Source organism: Vombatus ursinus, unplaced genomic scaffold (genome assembly GCF_900497805.2).
Source record: "Vombatus ursinus unplaced genomic scaffold, bare-nosed wombat genome assembly UNPS02005459.1, whole genome shotgun sequence".
NCBI classification, from domain to species: domain Eukaryota; kingdom Metazoa; phylum Chordata; class Mammalia; order Diprotodontia; family Vombatidae; genus Vombatus; species Vombatus ursinus.
Window position 1 is genome coordinate 7,400,247 of NW_020945237.1, and position 27,249 is coordinate 7,427,495.

Genomic DNA, 27,249 nt, shown 5'->3' on the forward strand with positions numbered 1-27,249 from the left:
TTAAATTTGACACACATCTGAAAACAAGTATGTAGCAGAATTGTACAGCTTCATATGCAGCCTTCTTTGTTGTGCATTGAAATATACAGGTTTGTTGATGATTGTTTATCCCACAATAAAATTTTCACCTAATTAGTATTTGGCTAGTGTTAGTCTTTTTCTCTGTTCTATTTTCTACTTTTCAGGAGTACATTTTCCTTTTTATTCAATTTAACAATTTATTAAATCTTTTCAATAAGACTGAGCTGAATATCGATGGGGGAAGACAGTGTGAGAGTGTGTGTTTGTGTGTGTGAGAGAGAAAGAGAGAAAGAGAGAGAGAGAGAGAGAGAGAGTGAGTGTGTGTGTGTGTGTGTGTGTGTGTGTGTGTGTGTAGGGATATAGAAAGATGAAGTCATCAAAAAAAATGGAAACAATGGAGTTTCTTACCTTCAGGATCATATGTTTGAAAAACCCTCCTGGCTTGCTCTGAAGGAGCTTCAGGGGCAACTAAGGCCATATCCTGAAAAGATAAAAATTTTCAAATGCAATCAATTCAATTCAACAAACACACATCTGTACAAGGCACCATGTGAGGTGACAGTGATGCAAAAAAAAAAAAAAATCCCTGCTATCAAGGAGCTTATATTTCAATGGAGAGATACAACAGTATACAAATAAGGATAATAAAAATCATCTGAAAAGCAATTAACTTAAACAAAAGTAAACTATACAATTTCTTTATCACAACTAAACAGACTATAGTCAACAGCAACAGCAAATACTTGGTTGACAGTACTGATTTACTGGGAAGCAAGAAGCACAACCTGAAATATGTCCCAGCCTTCAAAATGTTCATTACTGACATTCAAGTACTTCTTCTACAAATGAACAGTATAATATAGAAACATATATACTTATATTTCTGTTCAGAATAGTAGATGGCATGGTGTACTGTATGACTGATAAAAAGTTGAAAAACCCATTAAATCAAGATCCATTTCAGATCCACCAACTCTTACAACATGATGTTGCCTACCAGATATGTTAATCTGAATGTCTTATAATCAACTACAATTAGTTAGGATAAAAACAGTTGTTCATCTTCCAAAACAAACTTCCCCATTACAATATACATAACCATTTTACCAAACTTTCAAATGAGACATTTGGTACTTCACCTATGATTCTTCAGTCACACTTTCTTTTTGGAGGGGATGGGGAAATAGTTAGTGGTTAGGCAGCAGATTTGTGATGTTATATATATAAGGGCATTCTCAGTATTGGAAACTCCCTCTATGGATACAGCTTGGCAATTCACTTTTGACTTACAGTCTAAGTCACTTTATATTCTCTTATACAGGTCTAGGTGAGGCAGGAAGTGTAGTGGATAGAGAACTGGCCCCAAGAATCTAAAGATCTATGTCCAAGTCCCAACTCTGACCCATGCTAGCTGTGTGACGTTAGTGAAGTTACCTAATTTCTCAATACCCCAAGCAGTTTTCTAAGACTCTAAGTTTTAAAGAAGATGCCAATCTGCACTGATAGAGAAAATTCCACAGCAAGAGCATATTACTACAACAATGAAATTACAGGTTTGGTTTTAAAAAAAAAAAGGCTTATATCAGTTTTAGCTGTTTTCTTTTTTACTATCTTTTGGGAATTTACAAGTGTCAATTTAACTTACTCTGAGAATATCTAGCAAATTACTATATGCAGGTAGAGCTCTTAATAAATTACAGATGATGAGTGTTACCTTTCCTGATCTCTCCAGCTTCCAGTGTCACCCCCCCTCAAATCATTCACCCACTATCTATTCTATACACACACACACACACACACACGCACACGTGCACACACACACACACAGAGTCTCTTCTGGCTAGTCTGTAAGCTTCTCAAAGGCAGAGGCTATTTTCACTTTTGTCTTTGTATGCTAAGTGTTTGGCATAGGACCTGGAATAAAATGTTTAGTGACTGAATAATTAAACTGTTTAAGCAACAACAAGTTTTCTCTGAAATGCTCTCTCTTCTATTCTCAAATAAATACTATTCTTTAAATTATTCTAACAAGTTGTTAGAATTAATCTCATTTTTCCCTATAAAAATTACTTAAAACTTTTAATTTATTTTCCATTTTCTTGTTCAGTTACTGGCACAGACCATGACTTTCTTAATTACTTCAACAATCTTTCTACTGATTGGAATAAGTTATGCTAAAATCCTTCAACTGCACATAGGATATTTTGAAAATTAAGTTTACCATATTTACTTACACATAAATGTGAATATGGTAAGAAATGACTTTAAATATCCAGTATACCTATTTTTACTTGAAAAATTTTTTTTGTAATACTCTTTGTAATTCTAGTAATAATTAAAAAAATACAAATATAAATTTGAGAAGTAGATCATGTATCATTCATAGCAATGGGTAGGATATGAATTCTTAGCCAAATAAGGGATAGGGATAATTGCACAAGATAAAAGAGATAGTTATTATTATTACATAAAAAGAAAAGCTTTTACAGAAATAAAATCTAAGGTAAGAATGGAAGTAGAATGGAAGAAAAATCTTTTTATCAAATATCTCTGATAAGGATTGATATCCAAAATATACAGACAGATCGTCAAAAAGAAGGAAGGAAGGAAAAAAAGGAAGGAAGGAAGGAAGGATTTAAGTATATATTGTATGCCAGGCACTGTGCTAAATGCTTTAAAAATATTATCCCATTTGATCCTCACAATAACCCAGGAAGGTAGAGCTATTATTAAAACCAAAAAAAAAAAAACCAAACAAAACTGGGGCAAACAGAAGTCAAGTGAATTGCCCAGAGTCACATTGCTAGGAAGTCTCTAACTCCAGGCCCAATGCTTTATCTACTATGCCACCTACTACCTATGCCTCTGCCTAGAAGACCAAAATTCCCTAATAAATAATGATCAAAGGATAGGAACAAACAGTTCTCAAAGTAAAACTTACAAACTATTAACAACTTCATGAAAAAATGCTCTAAATCACTATTAATAAGAGAAAGCAAACAGGAAAAACCCAGAGGTTTTAGCTCACACCACAAACTGGCAAAGACATCAAAAGATGGGAATAGTCAATGCTGCTAGGGTTGTGAAAAGCTAGGTGCATTGATACATTTTTGGTCAAGCTGTGAATTAGTACAACCATTTTGGAAATAAATTTGTAATTATGCAAATAAAGTGGCTAAAAATATTTAGATCTCTTTGACTCAAAGATTCTATGGTTAAGTGTATATACTAGGAGGACACTGACAAAAAGAAAAGTTCCATATATTCCAAAATATCTCCAGCAGTACTCTTTGTGGCACCAAATAACTTGAAACAAAGTAGATGTCAATCAGTTGGGAAATGGCTAAATAAATTGTGGTAGATGAATTTAATAGAATAATTCTGTATTCTAAGAAATAATGAGCATGATGACTTCAGAGAAACATAGGAAGATTTATATGAACTGGTGCGAAATAGAGGTAAGGAGAGCCAGGAAAACAATATCCACAATAACTACAACAATTTAAATGGAAAGAATAACCACAAACAATTAAAATGAATGTGGTGAAATTATAAAGAACAAGTCTGGCCCCACAGAAGTAATGAGAAAAAACTTCCCTAATCCATTGCAGAGGGGAAGGAAGCAGTTCACAGGTGTTGAAGCACTGCATATAATGTCAGATTTTTTTTGATGTACTGACTGGTTTTACTAAATTTTTTTCTTTTTTAATTAAAAAAAATTGTCATTATAAGGGATAGCTTGTTGGGTAGAGTGACAAAGAAGGAAATCTAGCTAATGTAAAAACAAAATATATCAATAAAAACCCATTTTAAAAAGAAGTTGCCAGGAAAATATTCCCAATACATATTTCTGACTACAACGCCTTTCTCCATGGCTCCTTGCTCAAAAACACTTTGGCAGCTCTCCAATGTTCAAAGGATAATAAAACACACTCTAAGCCTGACATTTAAGGTTTTCTAAATCTGGCTCCACACCACATTTTCAACTTTATTCCATTCTTCTCCTCTTAATATGCTATAAATTCCAAACTATACCTCTGTGTTCCCTTATTTTATCCTGACTGAATTCATAAGGATCTTACATAACTGTATAACTTGCAATGTTATATCTACACCAGGACAGTCACCTTCATAAAGCCTTCCCTCTGATTTTCCTGCCTCAAAATGACCTCCTCTAACTAAAATTACTTGTAGCATTTTGTTTGGACTTCTTTACTTTCATTACACTGCTTTATATTTATCTGTAGACATATCTTATTTCCCCTCTAAGCACCTAAGTTCCTTCAGGGCAAGAATTACATTATTTTCCCACTATGGTTTGCACAGTTCAGAGGTTTAATTTTTTTAAAAATTAGAGAAATCATCGTAGACACTCAAGTATTTTGTAATATTCACAGTGGGTGACGGATGAAGAGTCAGTAAGGAATAAAGACAAGAATTTATCAAAGAGTTTGGAAAAGAACCAGGAAAATGATATAGAAGCCAAGGGAGGAGAAACCTTCAAGAAAGACTGGATGATCAACAATGTCAAATGCTCCAGAGAGCTGAAGATGATGAGGACTTAGAAAAAAACCTCTGGGTTGGTTAAGAAAGAAGTAGAGATCAGGTTTAACAAAGTGGTAATCATGGGGAATACAAGTTGGAAGTGAAGGGATAAGAAATGAAAAAGGAGAGATAAAAATCTAGATTAAAAAAAAAGGATTATCAAAAATATTTTGAATTCTTCTAAAATAGGGTATCTTGAATATTCTTTTGTAGCTAATAGTTCTGAAAATAGCTTAGGTTTTTTGTTTTCAAAAGAGAACAGTACAACTCACAAATGTACCACCTGAAGTAGAGAAGCATGAAACATCTTAAAAATATGTACTTGAATAACCCAAACAGAAGTTTCATAATTTTTTCCAAAATGCAAAATTTAAGCCCTAAGCCTTGTGAACTTTAATTGGATGGGCCTCACATAATGCAACTTACATAAAAGACAGTAAAGTCAACTATTATTGTCACTTCTTAATAATCAAAATTGCATTATGAGATAAGAAAATATTTGCTTCTTTGTTCCCTATGATTTTCTAAAAGGCACTTCCCTAAACTTCTTAAAATTAATTTCTTTAACTTTAATAAGTTAATATTAATAAATGTTTTTATTAATACAATTTTCTTATCTTAATGACCCGGTCCATTCCAGTTCTAAAGTTCTATGAATTCATAACACTGAAGATAATTTATCCAATTCTTTTCCATTTAATTGGACAATTTCTAAGAATTTACTACTATGTGGAAGGTACTGTGCTGGCGTCTGGGGAAACAAGATAGTTATAACACAGACTCTACTTGCAAAGAGTCTACACCTAATGATGGGTGGGGAAAGGGAGGGATGTGTATAGAAAAGAAATATACAAATAATCATGTGTATAGAAGAGAAATATACAAATAATTATGAGAATAGGTACAGAATGATTAAATCAAAAGTGATGGGGAAAAGAAGAGAGAAAGAGGGAGGAGAGAGGAGAGGACAGAAAGGGGAGAGGGAAGAGAGGAAAGACAGAGAGGGGAGAGAAAGGAGGAGAAAGAGAGGTGGGAAAAGAAAGAGACGAAAATGGAGTGAGAGGGAGAGGAGAGAGAGCAAGAGAGCGGGGGAGTGAGAGAAGGAGAACTGCACAGTTCTCCATAGGAGTTACTGCCACGAAAGGCTCAGACTGCATGAAATGTAGTCAGACAGTTAAATGCCTACTGTGTGCCAAACACAGTGTTAAGCACTGTAGATACAAATATAAAAAAGAAAGACAGCTTTTCCCCTCAAGGAGTTTATAACCTAATGGGAGAAAACAACACATAAAAGGAAGTTGAAAAGAGGGAGGGGAAAGGGAGCTACTGGGGTTTGGGGAGGGACTCGAAGGAGAAGTCCAAGAAGAGTGCAGCTAGCTGGGAAACGAAGAGATGGTTGGCCTGAGCATCTTCCTCAAATGGTGTTTTCTCGTCCTCATCCTTCTCAATTAACTGCTGCATCTGCCAATGTGGACTACTCTCTCCTTTTGGACACTTGCTCCTCTCTGGGGAGTTTTGTGTCACATGTTTAGAATGCAGTCCCTCTTTACCTCTGACTCCTAGAAACAGCTCAAGTGCCACATGTGACTATATTTACTCTTTTTACACTTATCCCATATATATTTATGTATGGACTTTCTGTCTCCCCATTAGAATGCAAAGTTTCATGCAAGTAGGGAATGTTACATTCTTTGTATTTGTATTCCCAGCAGAGGAGGTGCTTAATAATTGGCAGTTGATTGACTAATGGAGTCTCTTCTTTCCGGTTATTAGGGGGAAGGAGGTGTTTCTTGAAAAATAATTGTAATGTGAAAACAAAGAAGAAAATTTTTTTTCCCTTTTTGGTGAGGCAATTGGGGTTAAATGACACTTGCTCAGGGTCACACAGCTAGTAAGTATCAAATGTCTGAGGCCACATTTGAACTCAGATCCTCCTGACTCCAAGGCTGGAGCTCTATGTACTGCGCCCCCTAGCTGCCCCAAGAAAAAAATTCTTAAGAAGCATTGTGTTAGGAGGTTGTAAGATTGTCCCAAAGGGGAAAGGAAAGGACCACTAAGCACAGGGACTGAGAAACAAATATGCAACTCTTCCTAAAGAGGATCATAGAGACCTGCTTTCATGTAAAGTCAAGAATGATATATATGGATGCACAGGTGATGTTAGGTGAGAAATCATTTAATAATGGCAAGAGGAAGAAGAGAAGAGTGATGGAGGTTGGTATATTCCTACTGAGGGTAACGAAGCAACTAGCTAGCTGTCAAACCTGCTAACAACAATATAAATCTACTGACTTCCCATGGCATGTTTCCACATTCTATCTTTGACCTTGGAGCATATTCCTGATAGCGACATAGTGGATCAAAGGGAATAAACAGTTTAGTTATTTTTCCTACATAATTCCAAAATGACATCCACAATGTCTGGACGAGTTCACAGCCACAGTGACAGTATAGTTCATGATCCACAAACACTTTAAAGTCATTATCAGATGTACCTTTTTACTTTAACAATGGCATTCTGTTTCTGAGCAAAGAAAACTAAAAACCTTAATTTAAGAATGATAATAGAAATTGCATTCTAACTTGGGAGATAAGATTCTAAAATTATTAAAAACCAAAACAAAAGAAGTAAGAAGTATTACAAAACACCCCCTGTTCCTAAAGTATTATTATTTAAATAAAATTTCACTTGATAATATAGCTACCTGATTATAATGCTCTTTAATGATTGATACAAATACATTTTTAAACCACAATAAAGATTGTGATTTGAGTCATATTTAATATTCATAGATGTTATTAAAATGAATAATATACTAGGTTACTGTACTACTTTCAGAGACAGAATATAGTTCTGAACTATATTATATAGCACACAGTATTGTACAATTTAATACAAACACTAGCTATGTAACCCTGGGCAAATCACTTAACCCAGTGTGCCTCAGTTTCTTCATCTGGAAAATGAGCTGGAGAAGAAAATGGCAAACCACTCCAGTGTCTTTGCCAAGAAAACCCCAAATGGAGTCACGAAGAGTTGGACATGAATGAAACACAACTGAATGACAACAAAAAAACTGTACCATCAATCTGACCCAATTTTTTAATATTATCATCTCAGTACAGGAAAAATTAGGCAATGCAAGATGTCTTACTCCCACACTATTGTCAAAAGCAAGCACAAATGTGGGCTACTAGTCTAGGGTCCTCTTGCAGTATATGGTAACTTATAAGTAAAGAGGAAAAGAGTTTATTCTTGGGATTTTTCCTGTAGCAGGGGTAAAGCTTCTAGCTCCCTGTAAGGCTGCAGTAAAGAAGAAAGTGGGCAGGAAGAACCATTCAGAGAAGAGGCCTTTTTATTATTACATTATAACCATTATCACCATCTGATGTAATTCCTTCCTTGCACCCAATCTTCATCAGATGACCTTAACTTTTCAAGTCTTCTCCAAATGAGGCTGGCTTTTTTATTGAACTTCCAAACATTCTAAAACGACGTAGCTGAAAGGGTAGTATGACCTGGAATCCTTGCCACAGGCCAAACAAATGCCTACATAATTTTTAAAAGGCCTACTTTTAAAAATATCCAGGGATGAAGTGTCTCACTACTCTAGATAACCTATTCTAATGTTTAGTTACTCTGTTTATTTCTCACCAAACTAATGAGTCAACTTATAACTCAGTTCCTTTTAATCAGGTTGCTATGAATATAATAAAAAAAGCAAGTAAGCAAAGTTTCTTTAAAGACAGTACGTCATTCTTTAACATTTAGAATATTAGTGGATGGCTTTTGCCTTTATAGTCTGCTCCCATCGTACTACACAGAACAAAGAAAATTAAGTAAAACATTAACACATCTGTAACACACAAAATATATATCTAACAATGCATATACTTCACCCTAGTAATCCCCCCACTTTTCTACTCTGGAGGAAAAAGTACCTTTTCTTTTCTTTTCTCTAAGATTTTTATCATTTTTCTGTTACTTAGAGTTGAAGTCCTTTTAGTGATCACTTTATTTACATTGCTGTAGTCATTCAGCTTGGTTTCTTTGGTTTAGATTTTTTCACTAAGTCTGTTACAATCTTCTCATGTTTCTCTGAATTCCTCATATTTATAAGTCTTTACTCCTCAGTAACAATCTATGAATTCATAGTTTTTTTGACTACTACTTACTAGATGAGCATTCACTTTGTTTCCAGTTCTTTGCTTCCACAAAGGGTGCTGCTATGACTGTTTTGTTATACGATGGATCTTTGTGTGCCTGCTTCCCACGATCACTGGATCAAAGAGTAGGGACAATTTAATTAAGTGCATAGGCTCTTAATTTTGGGGTCTACTAACTTGTTTTAAAATATTTTACAACTCTATTTTAATGGAACTGGTATCCTTTGTAATCCTTTGTAATTATGCATTTAAAAATATTTTTCTGGGGCAGCTAGGTGGCATCCGGCCCTGAAGTCAGGAGGACCTGAGTTCAAATCTGGCCTCAGACCAAACACTTGACACTTACTAGCTGTGTGACCCTGGGCAAGTCACTTAACCCCAACTGCCTTAAAACAAACAAACAAACAAACAAAAATATTTTTCTGAGAGGGGTCCATGACACAAAAAAAGATTACAAACTCCTGATTTAATCATTTTTCTCGTATAATTACGAACTAGAACCCAGTGATCCAACGATCACTTCACAGCTCTACTAACTGGATAAGAATGCTATTGACTATTTCCATCTTTAACATTTGCCAATTTATATGGCTTAAAGTGACAACTCAAAATTGTTTTAAGTTTAATTTCTATTAGTGATTAGAAGAATGTGTTTTCACAGATACTTAAAATCTGAAATTCTTTTGAAACTATATGTTCATATCTTTTTTTATTTTTTTTTTTTTTGGTGAGGCAATTGGGGTTAAGTGACTTGCCCAGAGTCACACAACTAGTGAGTGTTATGTGTCTGAGGCCAGATTTGAACCTAGGTCCTCCTGACTCCAGGGCTGGTGCTCTATCCACTGTGTCACCTAACTGCCCCTGTTCATATCTTTTGATTACTAACTGGGGAATAAATTTTGGTGTCATATAATCATGTCAATTCATTACATATTTTGAATTTCAAATTTTGTTTTCCTTTTTATTTATTTATTTTTAGTTAGCAACATTCCCTTCCATAAGATTTTGACTTCCAAATTTTCTCCTCTTCTCTCTCCACCATGCAATTTGATAAAAGCTCTATATATATTCATATTAAACCTATTTTCACTTTAGTCATGTTGTAAAGAAGAATTAGAACCAATGGGAGAAACCATGAGAAAAAAGAAAGAAAAAAAAAGAGAGAGCAAATAATATGCTATGATCTGCATTCACACTCCAAAGTTCTTTCTCTGGACGTAGACAGCATTTTCCATCATGAGTCTTTTGGAGTTGTGTTAGATCCTTGCATTGCTAAGAAGAGATAAGTCTATCAAAGTCGGTCATTGTACAATGTGACTGTTACTATGTACAATGTTCTCCTGGTTCTGCTCACTTCACTCATCATCAGTTCATATAAGTCTTTCCAGGTTTTTCTGAAGTCTGCCTGCTCATAATTTCCTTTTTTTTTTTCCAGCTTCTCTCACTTCTCGACCTTTTTCTTTTTAATTACATTTTATTTAATTTTTCAAATTATCAAACATTTGTTTTCTCTCCTGCCTCCCTTCCAGATACAAAAAGCAAAATCTTTGCAACAGATATTCATAATTAAGCAAAACAAATTTCCATATTAGCTATGTTCAAAAATGTATTTTTCATTCTTCATATTTAATCCATAATTTCTCTGTCAGAAGTCATTGTACTATTTCTTAAATAATTAATTTATTTATTTTTAGTTTTCAACATTCACTTCCTTAAGACTTTGAGTTCCAAATTTTCTCCCCCTCCCCAAGACAGTGTGCAATCTGATATAGATTCTACTTACGCATTCATATTAAGCATATTTTCAAATTAGTCATGATGTAAAGAAGAATTAGAACTAGTGGGAGAAAGAAGAAACAAAACAAAACAACCAAAGAAAAAGAGAGCAAATACTATGTTTCCATCTGCATTCAAACTCCTAAGTTTTTTCTCTGGATGAAGATAACATTTTCCATCGTGAGTCTTTTGGAGTTGTCTTAGATTCTTGCATTGCTGAGAAAAGCTAAGTCTATCAAAGTCAGTCACTGTACAATTTGGTCATTACTGCGTACAATGGTTCTGCTCATTTCACTCTGCATTAATCCATATAAGTCTTTCCAGGTTTTTTTGAAGTCTGCCTGCTCATCATTTCTTACAGCACAATAGTATTGCATTACATTCATATACCACAACTTGTTCAGCCATTCTCCAATTCATGGGCATTCCCTCAATTTCCAATTCTTTGCCACCACAGAAAGAGTTGCTGTAAATATTTTTGTACATGTGGATCCTTTTCTCATTTTTATGATTTCTTTGGGATACAGCCCTAGAAGTGGTATTGCTGGGTCAATGGGTATGCACATTTTTATAGCCCTTTGGGCATAGTTCCAAATTGCTTTCCAGAATGGTTAGATCAGTTTATAACTCCACCAGCAATGTATCAGTGTTCCAATTTTGCCATATCTTCTCCAGCATTTACTATTTTCCTGTTTTGCCATGTTAGCCAATCTGATAGGTGTGATGTGGTTACCTCAGAGTTGTTTTGATTTGCATTTCTCTAATCAATAGTGATTTAGAACATTTTTTCATATGACTATAAACAGCTTTAATTTCTTCATCTGAAAACTGCCTGTTCTTATCCTTTGACCATTTATCAACTGGGGAATGTCTTGTATTCTTATAAATTTGACTCAGTTCTAATTTTTATATTTTCTGATGCATGTAACTTTTCTCCTCTTTTGACTTTATTCACATAAAAGGTCTTTCAGGTTGTCTGTTCCACTCATCTGCTCTTTTGTTTTTAAACAGTATCAGAAAGCTTTCAAGATCACTGCTTTATAATACAATTTGAGATGTGACAGTGTTATGTCACTTCCTCAAAACTTTATTCCTCATTATTTCCCCTAAGATCCTAGATTTTTTTTTGTTTTTCCAAATGAATGTGGCTAAAATTTTGCTTAGTTCTATAAGTCTCTAATCAGTAATTTGTTTGATAGGGCACTAAATATACAAATTAATTTAGGTTGTATTGTTATTTATTAGATTATATTGGCACAGTCCATCCAAGAGCAGTGAATAGCTCTCCAATTAAGTCTCACAATATTTCTATATATAGTGTTTTGTAGTAGTATTCAAGATTAAAATTGTCTTGGTAGATTAACTCCCACAAATTATATGTACTTTGTTGTTATTTTTAATGGAATTTCTTTTATTGCCTCTCCCTTGTTTTTGTTAGTACTGTTTAGAAACGCTGATTTTTGTGGATTTATTTTATATCCTGCTACCTTGCTGAAGCATGTCAATTAGTTTCTTTGCTGATTCTCTGGGGTTTTCCTAAGTATACAATCACATCATTTGCAAAAGAAAGATATGTCCTAGTTTTACTCATTTTTAATAGCAAAGCCTCTAGTGTTTTTCCATTGCAAACCATCTTAGCTCTTTGTTTTAAGTCCTTACTATTTCCCCTCCACACTATAATCTTGAGCACTGGTCTATCTGTTGCTGCTCAAACAGGGTACCATCTCTTGCCTCTATGCTGTTGCACTAGTTGTCACCCATGCCTAGAATGCTCTGCTCAGCACTCACCTCCATCTTTTAGCTTCTCTGGCTTCTTTCAAGACTCAGCTCTAATCCTGATTTCTGCAGGAGACCTTTCTAGTTCTCTACAGCCTCCTCTCACTTTCCCTCCCATCTACTTTATATGTATCTTGTACTTAGTTATTGTTAGTACTTTGAAGGAAGAAACTGTTTTTGCTATTCTTTGTATCCTAAGATACTGCTGAGTGCAGTATCTTGAACATAATAAATGCTGAACAAATGTTTTTTTTTTGATTAATAAAGCATTTAAATTTGGTCCCAGTATGAGATGTTCTTGAAAAAGTTGTACTAGAGTCTTTTGAACACCACTTTCTTTTCAGGATACTAATTATTCAAGCAACTTGCATTTAAAATGCCTACTATATGCATTGCTCTGGGGATGTCTTTGATAAGATAAATCTATAATTCACATAGGGCATGAAGTAAAGCTCAATGGTTTATACTTTTCTGATTTCATTCTCTTCCCCTTTGGAAAATGAGGACATTTATCATTTTCTAGTCCTATGGTACCTCTATGATTTTCCATAATCTTTCAAAGATCACTAACAACTTAGCAATCACATCTCCCAATTTAAGCTAGCTGATTATTGGACTTTCTTTATGATAGTCTCCAGTTCTAAACTGATGATTCTATGATGGAGCCAGCAATTTGCTTACTATGGATGAACATGCTAAATTTGAAATGCCAATGGGACATCCTGTATGAGATGTCCAAGAAGACAATTGGTGATGTGGGTCTATAGCTCAGGAGAGATACTAGGGCTGCATATAAATACCTGGAAATCATCTGTATAGAGATATTAAACTGATGATAACTGATGAGATTACTAAATGAGAGGGTACAGAGCAGGGGTGGAGAACTTGTGGCCTCGAGGCCACATGTGGCCCTCTAGGTCCTCAAGTGTGGCCCTTTGACTGAATCCAAACTTCACAGACTAAATCCCCATAATAAAAGGATTTGTTCTATAAAACTTGAACTCGATCAAAAGGCTGCATCCAAGGATCTAGAAGGCCACATGTGGCCTCAAGGTCGCAGGTTCCCCACCCCTGGTATAGAGTGAAAAAAGGAAGAAGGCTTAAAACAGGGGTTGGGGGATATCCATGGTCATAGGCATGACTGAGATGAAAAACTAGCTAAAGAGACTGAGGAGTACTAGATATATAAGATAACTGTCATAAAAGTGCTGTCACTAAGAAGAAATAGTATCTCGGGGATGAAGGTGATCAACAGCATCAAATTCTGCATTGAGGTCAAGAAGGATAATAACTAAGAGACGTACATCATGGGGAGAAAAAAAGGAAACCAAGGGGATTATGCCCATCATTTTGGGGGAATGGCCAAACAAACTGTAGTGTATAAATGAATGCAATACTACTGAACTGTGAAAAATGAGGAAGATGGTTTCAAAGAGACATGGGAAGACCTAAACTAATACGTGGTGAAGGAGACAGAACAAGAAGAATAACTGACATAAAAATGAATCATTTTGAAAGATATATGAACTCTACTCAACCATGATTCCAGAGAACTGATTAAGAAAAATACTGCTTCCCTCCTTCTTTTCTTTCTGTCTCTCCAGTGGATGGGAGGATAGGGGAAGGAGAAAAAAGAATGCCCGACAATTCAAAACACTAAAGTAAAAAGTTCATTATTTCCATCAGTATCTTGAGACAATTACTTCTTCTTCTAGCTCACTGGACTTGTTTTCAGAATTTCATTTTTGAGAACTTCCCCTCCCTCCTTTTGCTCAGTTCTTCTGTAATAATTTAGGCTAAAAGATGTCACCCAGTCCTTCCCTGAGCTGTGTGAAAGCTGTTCCTTATAAATTTAGGTCATATTCCGAGCTGGAGTTTGAGCTGTGTCTGGAAGGATAGCTGGGATTTCAATAGAGAGAGATGAGAAGGGAAGATGGAAGCATGTCAGCTGTAGAAAATAAAAGTATGGGGAAGAACTGGTTATTTTCGGGAAGTTCTTAGTTCAGTTTTGATATCCAGTAAGATAATAATTCATATTTATGATCTTTTATGATTTACAAAGCAATATACATAAATTATTTCAACTGATCCTCCCAGATAGTTCTGTGAGGTACTATTATTATAGTCATTTTACTGATAAGGAAAACTAAGTCTCAGAGAGTCTAAGTGATTTGCTAAGAGTTACACAGCTAAGAAGTATCTGAGGTAAGATTCAAAACAAGAACTTTGAGGTACAGAGCTCTAGACTACTTTGCTGCCTTTCCGCTTGTAACAAGCCAAGAATACCAAGATAATGAGTTTTGAACTTTTATTGTATAAGGCAATGAGTACTAATTAAAAGATTTTGAGCAAGAGTACCAAAATTACATCTGTGAATTGGGGAAATGGATACATGGTATGAGTAATAATTTAAAGAGTAACATTTCAATCACAGTTGAAGTTAAATACAATTGGAAATCCAAATACAAACAAAACAGAGTAAGACTTTTAAAATGTGCTTATGAGAAAAAGGTAATTTCCAGAATTTTTAATTTAATTTTACATGTTACTCAAGATCAGGCCTCAAATATACTGACATGCTTTCTCTCCACTACTTACTCTACTATACAAGTGAAAGTTGTTCCAAAGGATTATGTTCCAACAAAGTGGATAAATTTTTAAAAAATCACCAAAACATTAAATCTTTTTCTATCAGTAATCTAATCAGGTTGGCCACCTCACCCACCCAGTAATATAGCAAGAATCATAAATCAAGCAAATAAAAGGATCATGATCACCTAAAAGGTACACCTCACATTAGCCATTTTATTTTAATACACGTATGCAGCTAGGTGGCACAGTAGATAGAGTGTGCCAGGCCTGAAGTTGGAGAGATACATCTTCCTGAGTTCAAATCTGGCCCCACACACATACTACCTATTTGACTGTAGGCAAATCACTTTAACCCTGTTTGCCTCAGTTCCTCATTTGTAAAATGAACTGGAGAAAGAAATGGCAAATCACTCTAGTATCTTTGCCAAGAAAACCCCAAATGGGATCAAGAAGAGTTGGACACGACTGAAAAACAACAATGCTAACAAACTTCAATATCCAAGCTCATAGATCAAAAGTTGCAAATTAGAAGTGGGAAGAAAAGCTACTACAGGTAGGCACACTGACAGCAGTCGGCAGTGATAGCCAACAAGGGAGAAAAAAACACTACAATAGGGCCAAGGCCTCAAAAAATATCATGTTGGTGTCACATGGAGTAGGGACAAATTGCTCTAAGTAGTTTATGAGGACATCTCTGTTTTATAGCCTAATACAGCAATGAATTTGAGCAAGTCATTCAACTTCTCTGATTATTTCTAACATCCTTTGCAACTGTATGTTATAACTATTATTACTCTTTGATTTGTTAACAATGACAACTGAGTTATAAAGGTTAAATTAAATTAGTTCAGGATACTATTAAGACAAACAGAAGTGTAACATTTTTTTAAAAATTTAAATCAAAATGGCTAATCAGTTGAATGGAAAAACCTAACTATTCCAAAATGGCAAATTTTTCTGAAAGGTTCCTGATAGTCAAGATTTTATTATATTTGGTTTGGAAAGCATTATGCTATTGTACTGCATCACATTTACATTTTAAATTATGTTTCAGTTGGGCTGACATGAAAATTAATATTCATTTTCTGGGTGACGAAGTGATATATCTCCAAAGTATATTAAGCAGTGAGGAGATGAAACTTAGAATTTAAAACACATGTAGATTTTTAACAAAGAAGCTAATTTTTAACTTGGTACCAGAAAATTGTTATGTATATGCATTTTATATAATTTTCTATCCAAACTCTTCTAAATACTTACAGAGTCAATTATAATATCCTCTGATGGAGGTTGCTATAATTTTGAGAAGTCACTTATCTGAGGTCAGATAATATCTTTGGACCCAATCTATGAACACAAACATGCCCCTTTTTTTAGCTAAATCTACATTGCTCCTGAGAATATAGACAAAGCATTAAATTTAAATACTCAAATTTTTCTTACAAAAAAAATGGAAGTGTACTAAGCCAATGATACCATAGGTATTAAAATTCAGTTAAATCCCATTATTATTTATTCCAGGTTGTCAGGCCTACCAACTACAGGAACACATCTTTCTCTGTAACAAAGAAATCCTACAACATATTATTGGCTTTTCAAATCAATGTTATAATGGAGATTTGCTCCATTAAATGTAGGGAAATTTACTAAAATGGAAAAATGGATCTGTTGAATTGTGAGAATACTAACATACCCTCCTCCCTCCAAAAAATTAAAGGCAAAAGGTTTTAGATGGATTTCTAATGTTACATAAGTAAGTAACAGACAAAAAGAGCCTGACTGCAGAAACAATCCTATCTAGTCTCCCTGTAACAGATATCACAGTAAGAACATTGTCAATTTGCCCAGGAAAGGTTAAATGTCTCTCTCTCTCTTTTGCATAAAACTAGTTTCTTTATATATTTAAAGTTTAGGATTTAATGTGTTTTAATGTACCCTCAATCTGAAAGGAAAGCTGCTTCATCATAAGAAAGGTGAAAGGTAGTACTCTCCACATGTACAAAGAGTCCCTATGTAATCATGAAAGGGGACAATAAAAGGATGAATGTAAAACTCATCATTTCCAGCCACATCAAAAGAAACTTTGAAATGCATTTCCAAGGAAATTAGTCACCCAGCTTCTGAAGAGTGAAACAAGATGCCAAAGGTAGGTTTCAATTTTGTTGTTGTTAACTGAATCACTAGTTGTAATGCCACACACTGAGGCTTAAGCTCCACCAACCCCTCACGCGACAAAAGACAAACTGATTTCAATTACCACTTATGAATGTAATTTTAATGTTACTGACACTTTTATGGTGTTTTAATTAAACACATTTTCTTAAAAAAATTTTTTTTGTCACTCTAAAAAGTATTCTTAAAGTAATAGGATGTTTCCGGTTCAAGGGAAAATAAAGGATACTCAAAAATGCTCCCAAATTCAATTCTGGAAGACAAAGTAAAAATTTAGGGATACAGAAAAAGGACAAAAGAGGAAACCAGAAGGTCAAAAGTCCTCTACTGGGAGGAAATATCCATATCTAAAATGTATCTACATGTAGAGGAAATTTTTTGAATTTTCAAAGAATCAAAAGGCATTACAGAAGACTGAAATCAAGCATTACAACTCATCACTCCCTTTAATCAATTTTTGTCATGTTAAGAAAAAAAAATACTTTAAAGATGAATATGGATATGACTATCTCTTTAAGCATTTACTTTTCAAAATGGATTTCTTATAAATAAGGTATTTTACAGTCTAATTTATCACACCAAAGTACTACTTTACCCTTTACACCTGTAACAACAATCTCTGGATTACATTCAATATTCAACATCTGGAATTAAAAAAGGAATGGGTTGGACAAAAACATACTTCTAACTGATTACATGTGTGTATGATGGTTAAAGTCACATACAAATTATTTATTAATTTTAAAAGGAGTATATATGTAAATATACACATATAAAGCTTTGGGTTTTAAAAATTATAGGTAGTTTGGACTATTTTTTAAACCATAGTTTTCGGAGTTATTTTTTTTTTCTACTTTCCTAATTGCCCTTCTGAATTACTTATACAATTGCTAGGTGAGCAAAGGGTTTCTCATAGAAACCTCCTGCTGTACCTCTGATGACCTGATAATGAAATCCTTTACCTGTACTTAAAGAACAATTCCATCTTTAAATAAGTTATGTTTGTTATTTTTAATCTAATAAGAGAAAGAGATATTGAATTATAGAAGCATGGGGGTCTTGGTCTTCTGTTATACTGAACAATTTTCATGAATCTTTGTGATTCTCATTACTTACTGAGGAAGGTGACTGATGCACTGAGTTAGGCTGCCATCAGTGTCAAAATAATTATAAATTAGATCCCAAACATCTCCCTCAAATTTGATGTGGGCAAAATTGAACTTACTATCTTCACTCTCCTTTGCCCCCACCAAAAAACAAACAAACAAACAAACAAACAAACCAAAACAAAAAACAAAACTTCTTACAAACTTCCCTGTTTTGGTCAAGCGTACCACAACTGCTCTTGTCACCCAACCTTACAACACTGATGTCACCCTCAACTCTTCATTCTTGCTAGCTTTATTCATTTCTATCTTCAAAACATTTCTCACGAGGGAACTCTTTTCTCTACTCAAACAGCTATTACCCTAATTCAGGTCTTTTATCTGAAAATTTTCAATACCTTTCTAATTGGGCTATCTCAAGGTTCTCACTAGTCCACATAGAAACACATGGTTCTGTCAAATTGATTGGATTAACTAAAAATTTGATCATTTCATTCCCCTCTCCAGGATCAAATACAGGGTGTCCCAAAAGTCGTTGAGCAGTTTTAAGTTTTAATAGTGTCAAAAATATTAATGCTACACATATGCAAAAAAACATTTAAAATTTCAATTATTTAAATTTCTTTTTATATTTAGTTTTCTGAATTTTGAATAACATATTTTTTTTTTGTTTCAGTCCCTCTGATTGTAGATGGCAAGTATTAAAGTAAAAGTCAACTGTGTTCTCTGTTTAGCTGAACTCAAGTTCACAATAGTGGTAAGAAGAAAATTCATTTCCTATTAAAAGGAAGAGGCCCCTCCATGGAAATTTAGAAAAAAGAATAATAATTAATAAAATTGATTCAATTAACAACAAACCTAGATGGAAGAGACACCAAGGAAGTAAAGAGACTGACTTAAACTGAGAGGGCATTCGGACAGTCCCCAAAAATGAGTGTGCTGTGAGTCCGCTGAATTGAAAATTCTAAATCACAGTGCACAGAATTTTAACAGTGAAACTCAATAAGCATGCTTCCAAGATCATGATTGTTCAAATGCTACAAAATGATAACTGCAAGGTTAGACTTTTGTCAACTGATGAAGTCAAAATTAGAAAATTTCGATGAAGTTCTTGACAAGTTGACGTTTTTTGATGAAGTGATTTTCTACCTAAGTGGCAAAGTTAATTGCCATATCTGAGGTATAAAAAAGTCTCAGAAGTCAGGTGACATGAGATACCCCAAAAGTTAATGTTTGGCATGCCATTAGCAGAAGTCTTGCACCACTGGCTTTCTTTTTTGAAGAATCTGCAGTCAATGGGAAATCTTACTTAGCAATGCTTAAGAATTTTTTCATTCCTGAACTGCAGAGGTTATATTCTATTAAATAACATCATTTTTCATAAAGATGGGCAGGCCACTTTGTGTGACAATTTCTCAGACTGGAAGATAAGAAGAGAAGATCCTTTTGCTTGGTCACCTTGGTCATTTGATCTATATCCCTTAGACTTTTTCTTTGGGGTCAAGTCAAAACTGTCAAGTATGTGTCATGTATCGAAACCTCTGGATATCTTTGATAATCCTGGCTATAGGCCAGGGTTAGAAATGTAATCTTTTCAGTTACCGAGCAATAATTGCTGTAAAGTTTTACAAAGTTAAAAAATTGACTAGAGCAACGCACAGCACTTCAGGGGCTATATTAAATTTAAATCAGACACATCAATATTTTAAAATTATAAATAACTAGCCTTTCAAATGTGCAAGTTTATGGCATTTATATTTCTCTTCATGCTTAAAAGTGCACTAAGATTTTTGGGACCTGTATAAACTCCTGTTTGGCATTTAAAGCTGCCTACAAAGTGGCCCCAGTCTGCCTTTCAGGCCTTATTACACATTACTCCCCCACAATGGGGTTCAGCCAAATTGTCCTCCTTGCTGAGTCTCATACATGGCACTCCAAGTCCCTCTCTCACCTTTACACAGGCCATCCTCCCATGCCGAGAATGCAGTCCCTTCTATATCCATTTATCAGAACGTCTTGCTTTCCTCAAAGTGCCATCTTCTACACTATATGTTTCATGATCTACCAGCTGCTAATTCCTTTTCCCCCAAATCACTTTACATCTATTTTGTACCTACATATGCACATATTTTTCCTGGCTACACTAAATCCTTGAGGGCATGGAATGTTTTAACTTTTGTCTATTCCCAGTGACTTAACATTGCAGTTACTTAATAAAATGCTTGTTGATTAATTAAATCCTCCAATGTCCCTGTGTATAAAAATTTTACTGAGTTTATAATATTCTAAATCTGTATTGCCTTTGACTGCCAAATCTCTCTATTTGATAAAAGAATTAAATGTTGGCTCATTATGGTGGATTTTAGGCTATATGGTTTCCTTTTTATGACAAATGATTTACATCAGTTAACTTCCTTTCTTCTGTCTATAATCCATTTGTTATCAGTAACTTGCTTAAATAGTTTAGTTTAAGAACTGTTTTAAAATAGTTATTTTAATCACACATATTTTTTGGTCATTTTTATTCTTTCATCTAGCTTTATATTAATTCTGATATTTGTTCTAATAAGCTAGTGTCTTGGCTACACAGACAGTTGATTCAGGAATAGCTCCCATATTGGTGACAAATACTTTGCTGTTAAAATATAATCAATTTTATTTTTTATGTTATTTACTGATCACCATGTCCAGTGCCTTCCCATTCTTTTCTTGAAGAAAGTATTCATGATGCATAGGTAGAATGAGACATCTGTGCAGTATGAAATCTTTGGTCTCATTCCTTATTCTTAATCCGTATCTTCCAACATTCTTTAGTATTCTCAACTTTGTACTTAAATTGCTAAGAATCAAACTATATTGTCTTCATTTGCTATTAAGTTCTTCATAGAATTTTCTGTCTCTCAAACCTGTTACATTTATTGGTGCATAACCAGTGTTTTCTCTTCTTCTGGTCAAACAGTTGACAAGCATTTAATAAACACTATGTGTTCGGCGCTGTATTAAGTGCTGACAATACAAAGAAAGGCAAAATATAGTATTTGCCCTCAAAGAGCTCACAATTTAATGGGGGAAACAACACGTCAACATTTATCTTATATGAAAGGTAACCTTCGAGGAATGTAGTGGGAGGATCAAGAGGTGGGACCAAGATGTTTCCTACAAAAGATTTAAGATTTAAATAAGATTTAAACTGAGTCTTAATGAAATCCAGGGAAGCCAAGCAACAGAGGTGAGGAGGGAGAACATTCAAGGCATGGAGGAAAGTCAATGAAAAAGCACAGAGCCAGGAGATAGAATGTTGTGTACAAGGAGCCACAAAAAGGTCAGTGTCATTTGATTCTAGAATATAAGAAGGGGTATAAAGTGTAAATGTATAGGTAGGAAGGGGTCAGGTTGTGAAGGGATTGAGATACTGAAGAGAAGATTTTATTTGATCCTGAAGGTAATAAAGAACCAATGGAGTTTAAGTAGGGACTGATAAAGTTAGACCTTTACTTTAGGAAAATCACTTTAGCAGCTGACTGAGGAAGGGGAATTGGCAAGGGGGTGGGGGGAAGGAAATAAGCATTTATTAAGTGCCTCCTATGTGCCTGACACTGGGCCAAGTGCTTTACAGATATTGTTTATTTGATCCTTACAACAGCCCTGTGAGGGGAGGATGGATTAGAGCAATGAGAGATGGAAGTTGACCAGAAGGCCATTGCAGTAAGCACAGTTAGTTAGCAGGGATTATAGGACCAAATGGAATATTTTTTTTAAAGAGTAGGGGAAAGATAAGCATATTTCTTTGCTGTAAGGGAGGAATTTGTAGCTAGAAATGAAGATTACAGAGCACATGGTAATAAGAGGGGCCGTCTTCTGGAGAAGTTAGAAAGTGATGAGATCAAGGATGCATATAGACAGGGTTTGTCTTAGCAAGGAGAAAGGCCACTTCTTCATGAGGTAGTGCTGGAGGAGGAGATGATGGGAAAAGGCATCTGAATGACATGAGATGAGGAAGAGGGAAAAGGAGGAACTCGTGTCAAATGGCCTTGTTTTTTTCAGTGAAATATGAGGAGGGGTGCTTCAGCTGAGAGTCTGGGGGAGGGGTTGCTGCTGGATCACTTCAGAAGGCCAAGGCTTGGATCTAGGGGCTGAATATATAGATTTGAGTCATTTGAAGACACGAGAAATTAAACTTAAGGGAACTATTCATTCTCCATGGAGAATTTATCTCTATCTTTATGGATAAGAATTACATAAAATGGCCAGATGTTACTACAGTTGCAAACTTTATTACAAGTAAAGTGCAATTATGAAACTACATCAAACAAAGCATAACAATTATGAAAAGAATGCACTAATTGTATTTTTTAAAAATAACGTTGCCCTGTTTTGCATTAATCACCTATTTGGTTGCATCCTTTACAAATGCATAGATTTTAATTTCCTACAAACTCTGCCATGGACATGGAAAGAAGTTGTTAGTCTTTTAATTTAATTTTTTATTAATTATAGGTATCGGCAACTGTTGTTGACAGTTTTGCCATAAGGAGAAATACAAAAGAATAGCAGCCTTCCTCCACTGCCACAGTGTGCACTAATGATAGCTACTGCTTAATAATATCACCTCAGAATTACAAAGTTCAGTTCTTTAGTCTGTTCAAAATATTTCAATACAGAACAATGTATTTTACTTATTGGGAACAGCAGAACAGAAAGCAACACTGCTGATGATCAAACAGTGAATCAAAAAAGTGATCTATGGCAGAACTACTACATGATATTCTACTGAGTTTTGATCAATTTATTTTTGTTCATACATCATGGCACAATAACAACATTTCAGGTCTTTGTCAATAATATTACTACATTGGCAGACTAATGCTGACCAACAGTCAAAGTAGTTCTGTAATAGTTCAGGCCACATCTTTTTAAAACTTACTCTAAAAACAAGATTTTTATGAATTGGGTTTTATCACCTACCTGTGAATTGTCGGTCTTTTTATTAAAATAAAATGCTGTGAAAAACAGATGTACATTGCTAAACAAAGGAGGTCAATAATTTTTCTGACTCATCATACTTTAACAGAATAACTAAATTAAAGAAAAAAACGTTTTTTCCCATGGTCATCTAAGTGCTTTTATTGGGCAATTTCAAACATCTGGCAGGAAAAATAAACTCTATACATGCATCGATTTCAACTATCAATATGAAACAAGAGTATGGCAAATTAATTATATAATTTTAGAAAAGATAAAATCCTATTTGAAAAAGCAAAGATTCAAATATGACTATTTTGTGTAAATTCCCTGGGCTAGCTACTGCAATTAGTCATTTATGAATTTTTCCTTTATAATTTTTAAAGCTACCAATGGAATCTTGGCATATTTTTATAACTGTGAATTTCAAATTAAACTGACCAAAATTTCCCCTCTCTTTCCCCTATCTATTGAAATTATTCTACTTGTTCTTTTGTCATGCAGCTCAGAAAACAAGGATTTCCATTAATGTGGAATAAACAACACCTTCATTTCCATTCCTGAAGGGCAGGTCCCCATTATGTGTAATACTTTGGTAGGAAATAAGATCAATTTAATTTGCCATCAACTGGACTTCTCAAATGTATGAAATCATAACTTCATTAAGTGCATGGGTCAGCACTCGAATTGAGAATCATGAACTTGTACAACCAACATTTCCTAGAAGTTCACCACTACAATTTTAGGAGTTAAACACCTCATCTTAAAGAGAAAACACAAAACATACGGATAAGTGATCATTTCCCCAAAAGGAAACAATTTTCTTGTTCATCTGAGGGCACACACAATTACATTTTCATGGTCTACATCAACCAACCATGAACATTAACTTTAAACAAGCTATTTAGAGCCTATATGATGTGATAAGATCTGCTAGCCATATATATTTACTTTAGAAAGAATTACTAAATACTAATTTAAAGAACTGCTTTGCCAGTTTGGGACAAAATTTAAAAAAAACTGACAAAAGGTACATTATTTTAGAATGTTATTAGTTCAATTCAATAGATAGGTTAAAATAACTACACAGATTAGCTATAGTTTTGTAACTGTTATGATAGAGCTGTGATTCTAACCAGGGCATAGGAAATGATTATAAAAACCTAGTCATAACTATATACATTAACAACTATAACTCCTACATAATAAAGAATACTAAGTTCTCTTTTCTTGGAATAACACTCCGTAAAACAAAAATCAAGCACTATAAAATAAACTATACAGTGTCCTGTACTTCATTATAATTGGTACCGATCATATATCCACCAGGAAAAGAAAGAGGGAGAGGGAAAAGTGGGAGACATACATACAGAGAGATCAAGATTGAAGCCTGGTGAGAATTCTGGTTATATTATGGACCTAACATATCCATATATTCTGGACCTAACAGAGTCCATAGGTGGGGCTCTTGTATATGAATTAATAAGTTCTCCTGTGAACCCTCATTCTTAGAATGGTATCAGAAGAATTTTGCTGTCCAGGTCCTTAGGATATCTTAAGTGTTTTTGTGCCTTTAATGTCTGCTGCTCTGGATCTGATTCGTGGGCACCCACAGGGAATGACTCTGATCAAAGGACCAGAGGTCAGTTCCTGAGAAAATCCGTGGAGTCATTCCTTTACTATAATGGTATGTCTATATTAAGAACTGTGGGACTCTGGAAGGCAAAGTTCATGGGATACCTGACCTGCAGGAAGAATGAAAGTGCTATGAGATCAGAGGAAGAAATTACTTCCAGCTTAGGGAAAGGAATGGGCAGAGAGAAAGGAGAGGGAGACTGAAGGAAGACTTCATGGAATACGTGATATTAGAGTCTGGCCTTCAAGCAAGGGTAGGATTTATGTAGGCAGTGATCAGAAAAAACTATTTCCAGCCTAAAGGAACAAGAGACAAAGGCAGGAGACCACAAAGCATCAGGAATGTTTGGGAAATGGAGAAAAAACCACCCAGTCTATGCACAGAATGAGGGGAGCAGCATGCTGAAAAGGAAGGTTAGAGCTAGAATGGATAGGCCTTAAATGCCAGGCTAAGAAGTGTTGCTTTTATTTCAAAGACAGGAAGGAGTTATAGAATATTTATAAGCAGTGAAATGACACAATCACATTCATACATCATTTAGACCAATCTGTCAAACACACATAGATCAGAAGATCTGTTGCTAGGGTAAGAGGCCAGGAGGACCTGAAATAGGATGGTTACAGAGGAATGGTTAAGAAAGGAAGGGAAGCTTAACATATGGTAGAGGAAGAATCTACAGAACTTGGAGAGGGATTGAGTGTATAGGACAAATTATACGGAAGTTAAAAATGATTCTTAGGTTATGAATTCTGGTGCCTGGGAGAGAATGTTAGTATCACTGGTAGAGAAAGGAAGGCAGGGAGATCAGGATTTCAGAACAAAATAATGAATTCTACTTTAGATATGTTGGAATTAAGATAATGGTGGGATATTTGGGTGGAGATGCCTAACTGGAAGTCAGAAATATTTGTCTGGAGCTTAGGAAAGAGGTCAAGACTGGAGATGTGGAGATCACCTTCACAGAAATAAAAGCTGAAAAGTAGACAAGATGAGTGGGGGAGAAACAGAAAAGTGCAGTCCAGAATTCTAGGGTCTTCAAAATTAGAGTAAGAAGATGAGTACTGATTACAAGGCATTGACAATTAGGAAGTCACTGGTGGCTTTTATGACTGAAATTTCAATGTAGTAGTGTACATCAAAAGGAGTTTAGTATTGAGTGAATAGAGATGAAGTAATGACAGTGAGTATCAATTACAGATTAACATTTTTGGCAGTGAAAAGGTTGGAAAACATGGTTCAGGAAAGAGAAATGAGAGAACTCAAAGGCTATAGACTAAAAGACTATAAAGAAGTCTCACAACTACATCAAGAATACTTTCTTCCAGAGTGGGAGGAAGTATTAGAGCACCAAATAACATCATTAAAAAATGGAACTGGTTATAACAGATAGAAAAGGACTAATTATGAAAATGGGAGTTATCTCCCAGTCAGCTATTTGTGTAGAGTGAAACAACTCTACCTGTTGAAACAAAGACAAAACTCAATATGAAACTAGTGAATGAATTAAAATGAGAAGATACAGTATACAACTGTGGTAACCCCAATTTGACCTATTTTAAGTGATGGGAAATCCATAAAAGAAAGGGCAAAGACATGGACTACCACTTTCAAAGGCCATTTAGCCTACGTAAATTAATCTCTACAAAGTCAAAATATATGGCAGCTCAAGGCAATACTGGTTGGAAGTATAACTCATTTTTAACGTCTTATGAAGGATGGTTGACTGTGAGCAGCATTATCTCAAAAAACAGTCAGAAGTAGTGGAAGAAAAACCAAGACTGCAGAAAGCTTTGTGAAAGACCAAACAAATTCATCCTATGAGGAAATAAAAAATAATGAAGTATAACTAAGAAACAAAACAAAACTTTTCTGTTCACTTTAGTTTCCCTCACCAGCCTCAACTTATCCTGAACTTTAGCACTCCCAATATTATTTTTACAGGACTACCTCACACATTTACTCTGTTATCTAACATTGTCTTCATTGAAACTTTAAATATCTTCTTTGTTTATGGTTATTTCTTTTTCTTATTAAAAGGTACTCAGAATTCTTTATTTTTAATGATCAAAAAAGGAGTTAATTTAATTTTTCTAAGAGATGATGGATGACATGACTGGCTTTGCTTCTTACATGAATTCTCAAGAAAAGATGCTAGTTAACTGGAAAATTTACACGAAAGAAAATAAGAATAAATGAAGCATAGCCTACAACTTTGGATCACAGATCTAGAACTGGAAGGGACCCAGGAAATCATTTAGTGAAATTCCTCATTTTACATATGGGGAAACTGAGGGATTTGTCTATAGTCATATAAGTAGTAAAATCTGAATACTTCTTTCTATTTTTTTAGGTATCTTTCTATGTTTCTTTCTATGTTTCTTTCTATGTATCTTTTTATGTTTCTTTCTATGTTTCTTTCTATGTATCTTTCTATGTTTCTTTCTTTCTATCTATCTATCTATCTATCTATCTATCTATCTATCTATCTATCTATCT

General features: G+C 34.6%; 1 protein-coding gene across 4 annotated transcripts in view; it reads right to left on the reverse strand.

The window, feature by feature from the left end:
• The window catches only part of MINDY3 (MINDY lysine 48 deubiquitinase 3), a 102,367-nt gene that overhangs the window by 24,653 nt on the left and 50,465 nt on the right, over positions 1 to 27,249 (reverse strand). For all 4 annotated transcript variants that reach the window (XM_027847957.1, XM_027847956.1, XM_027847958.1 and 1 more), the window contains one exon: positions 430 to 502. In XM_027847957.1, the coding sequence (XP_027703758.1) occupies positions 430 to 502 (73 nt within the window). The remainder of the gene's footprint in view (positions 1 to 429; positions 503 to 27,249) is intronic.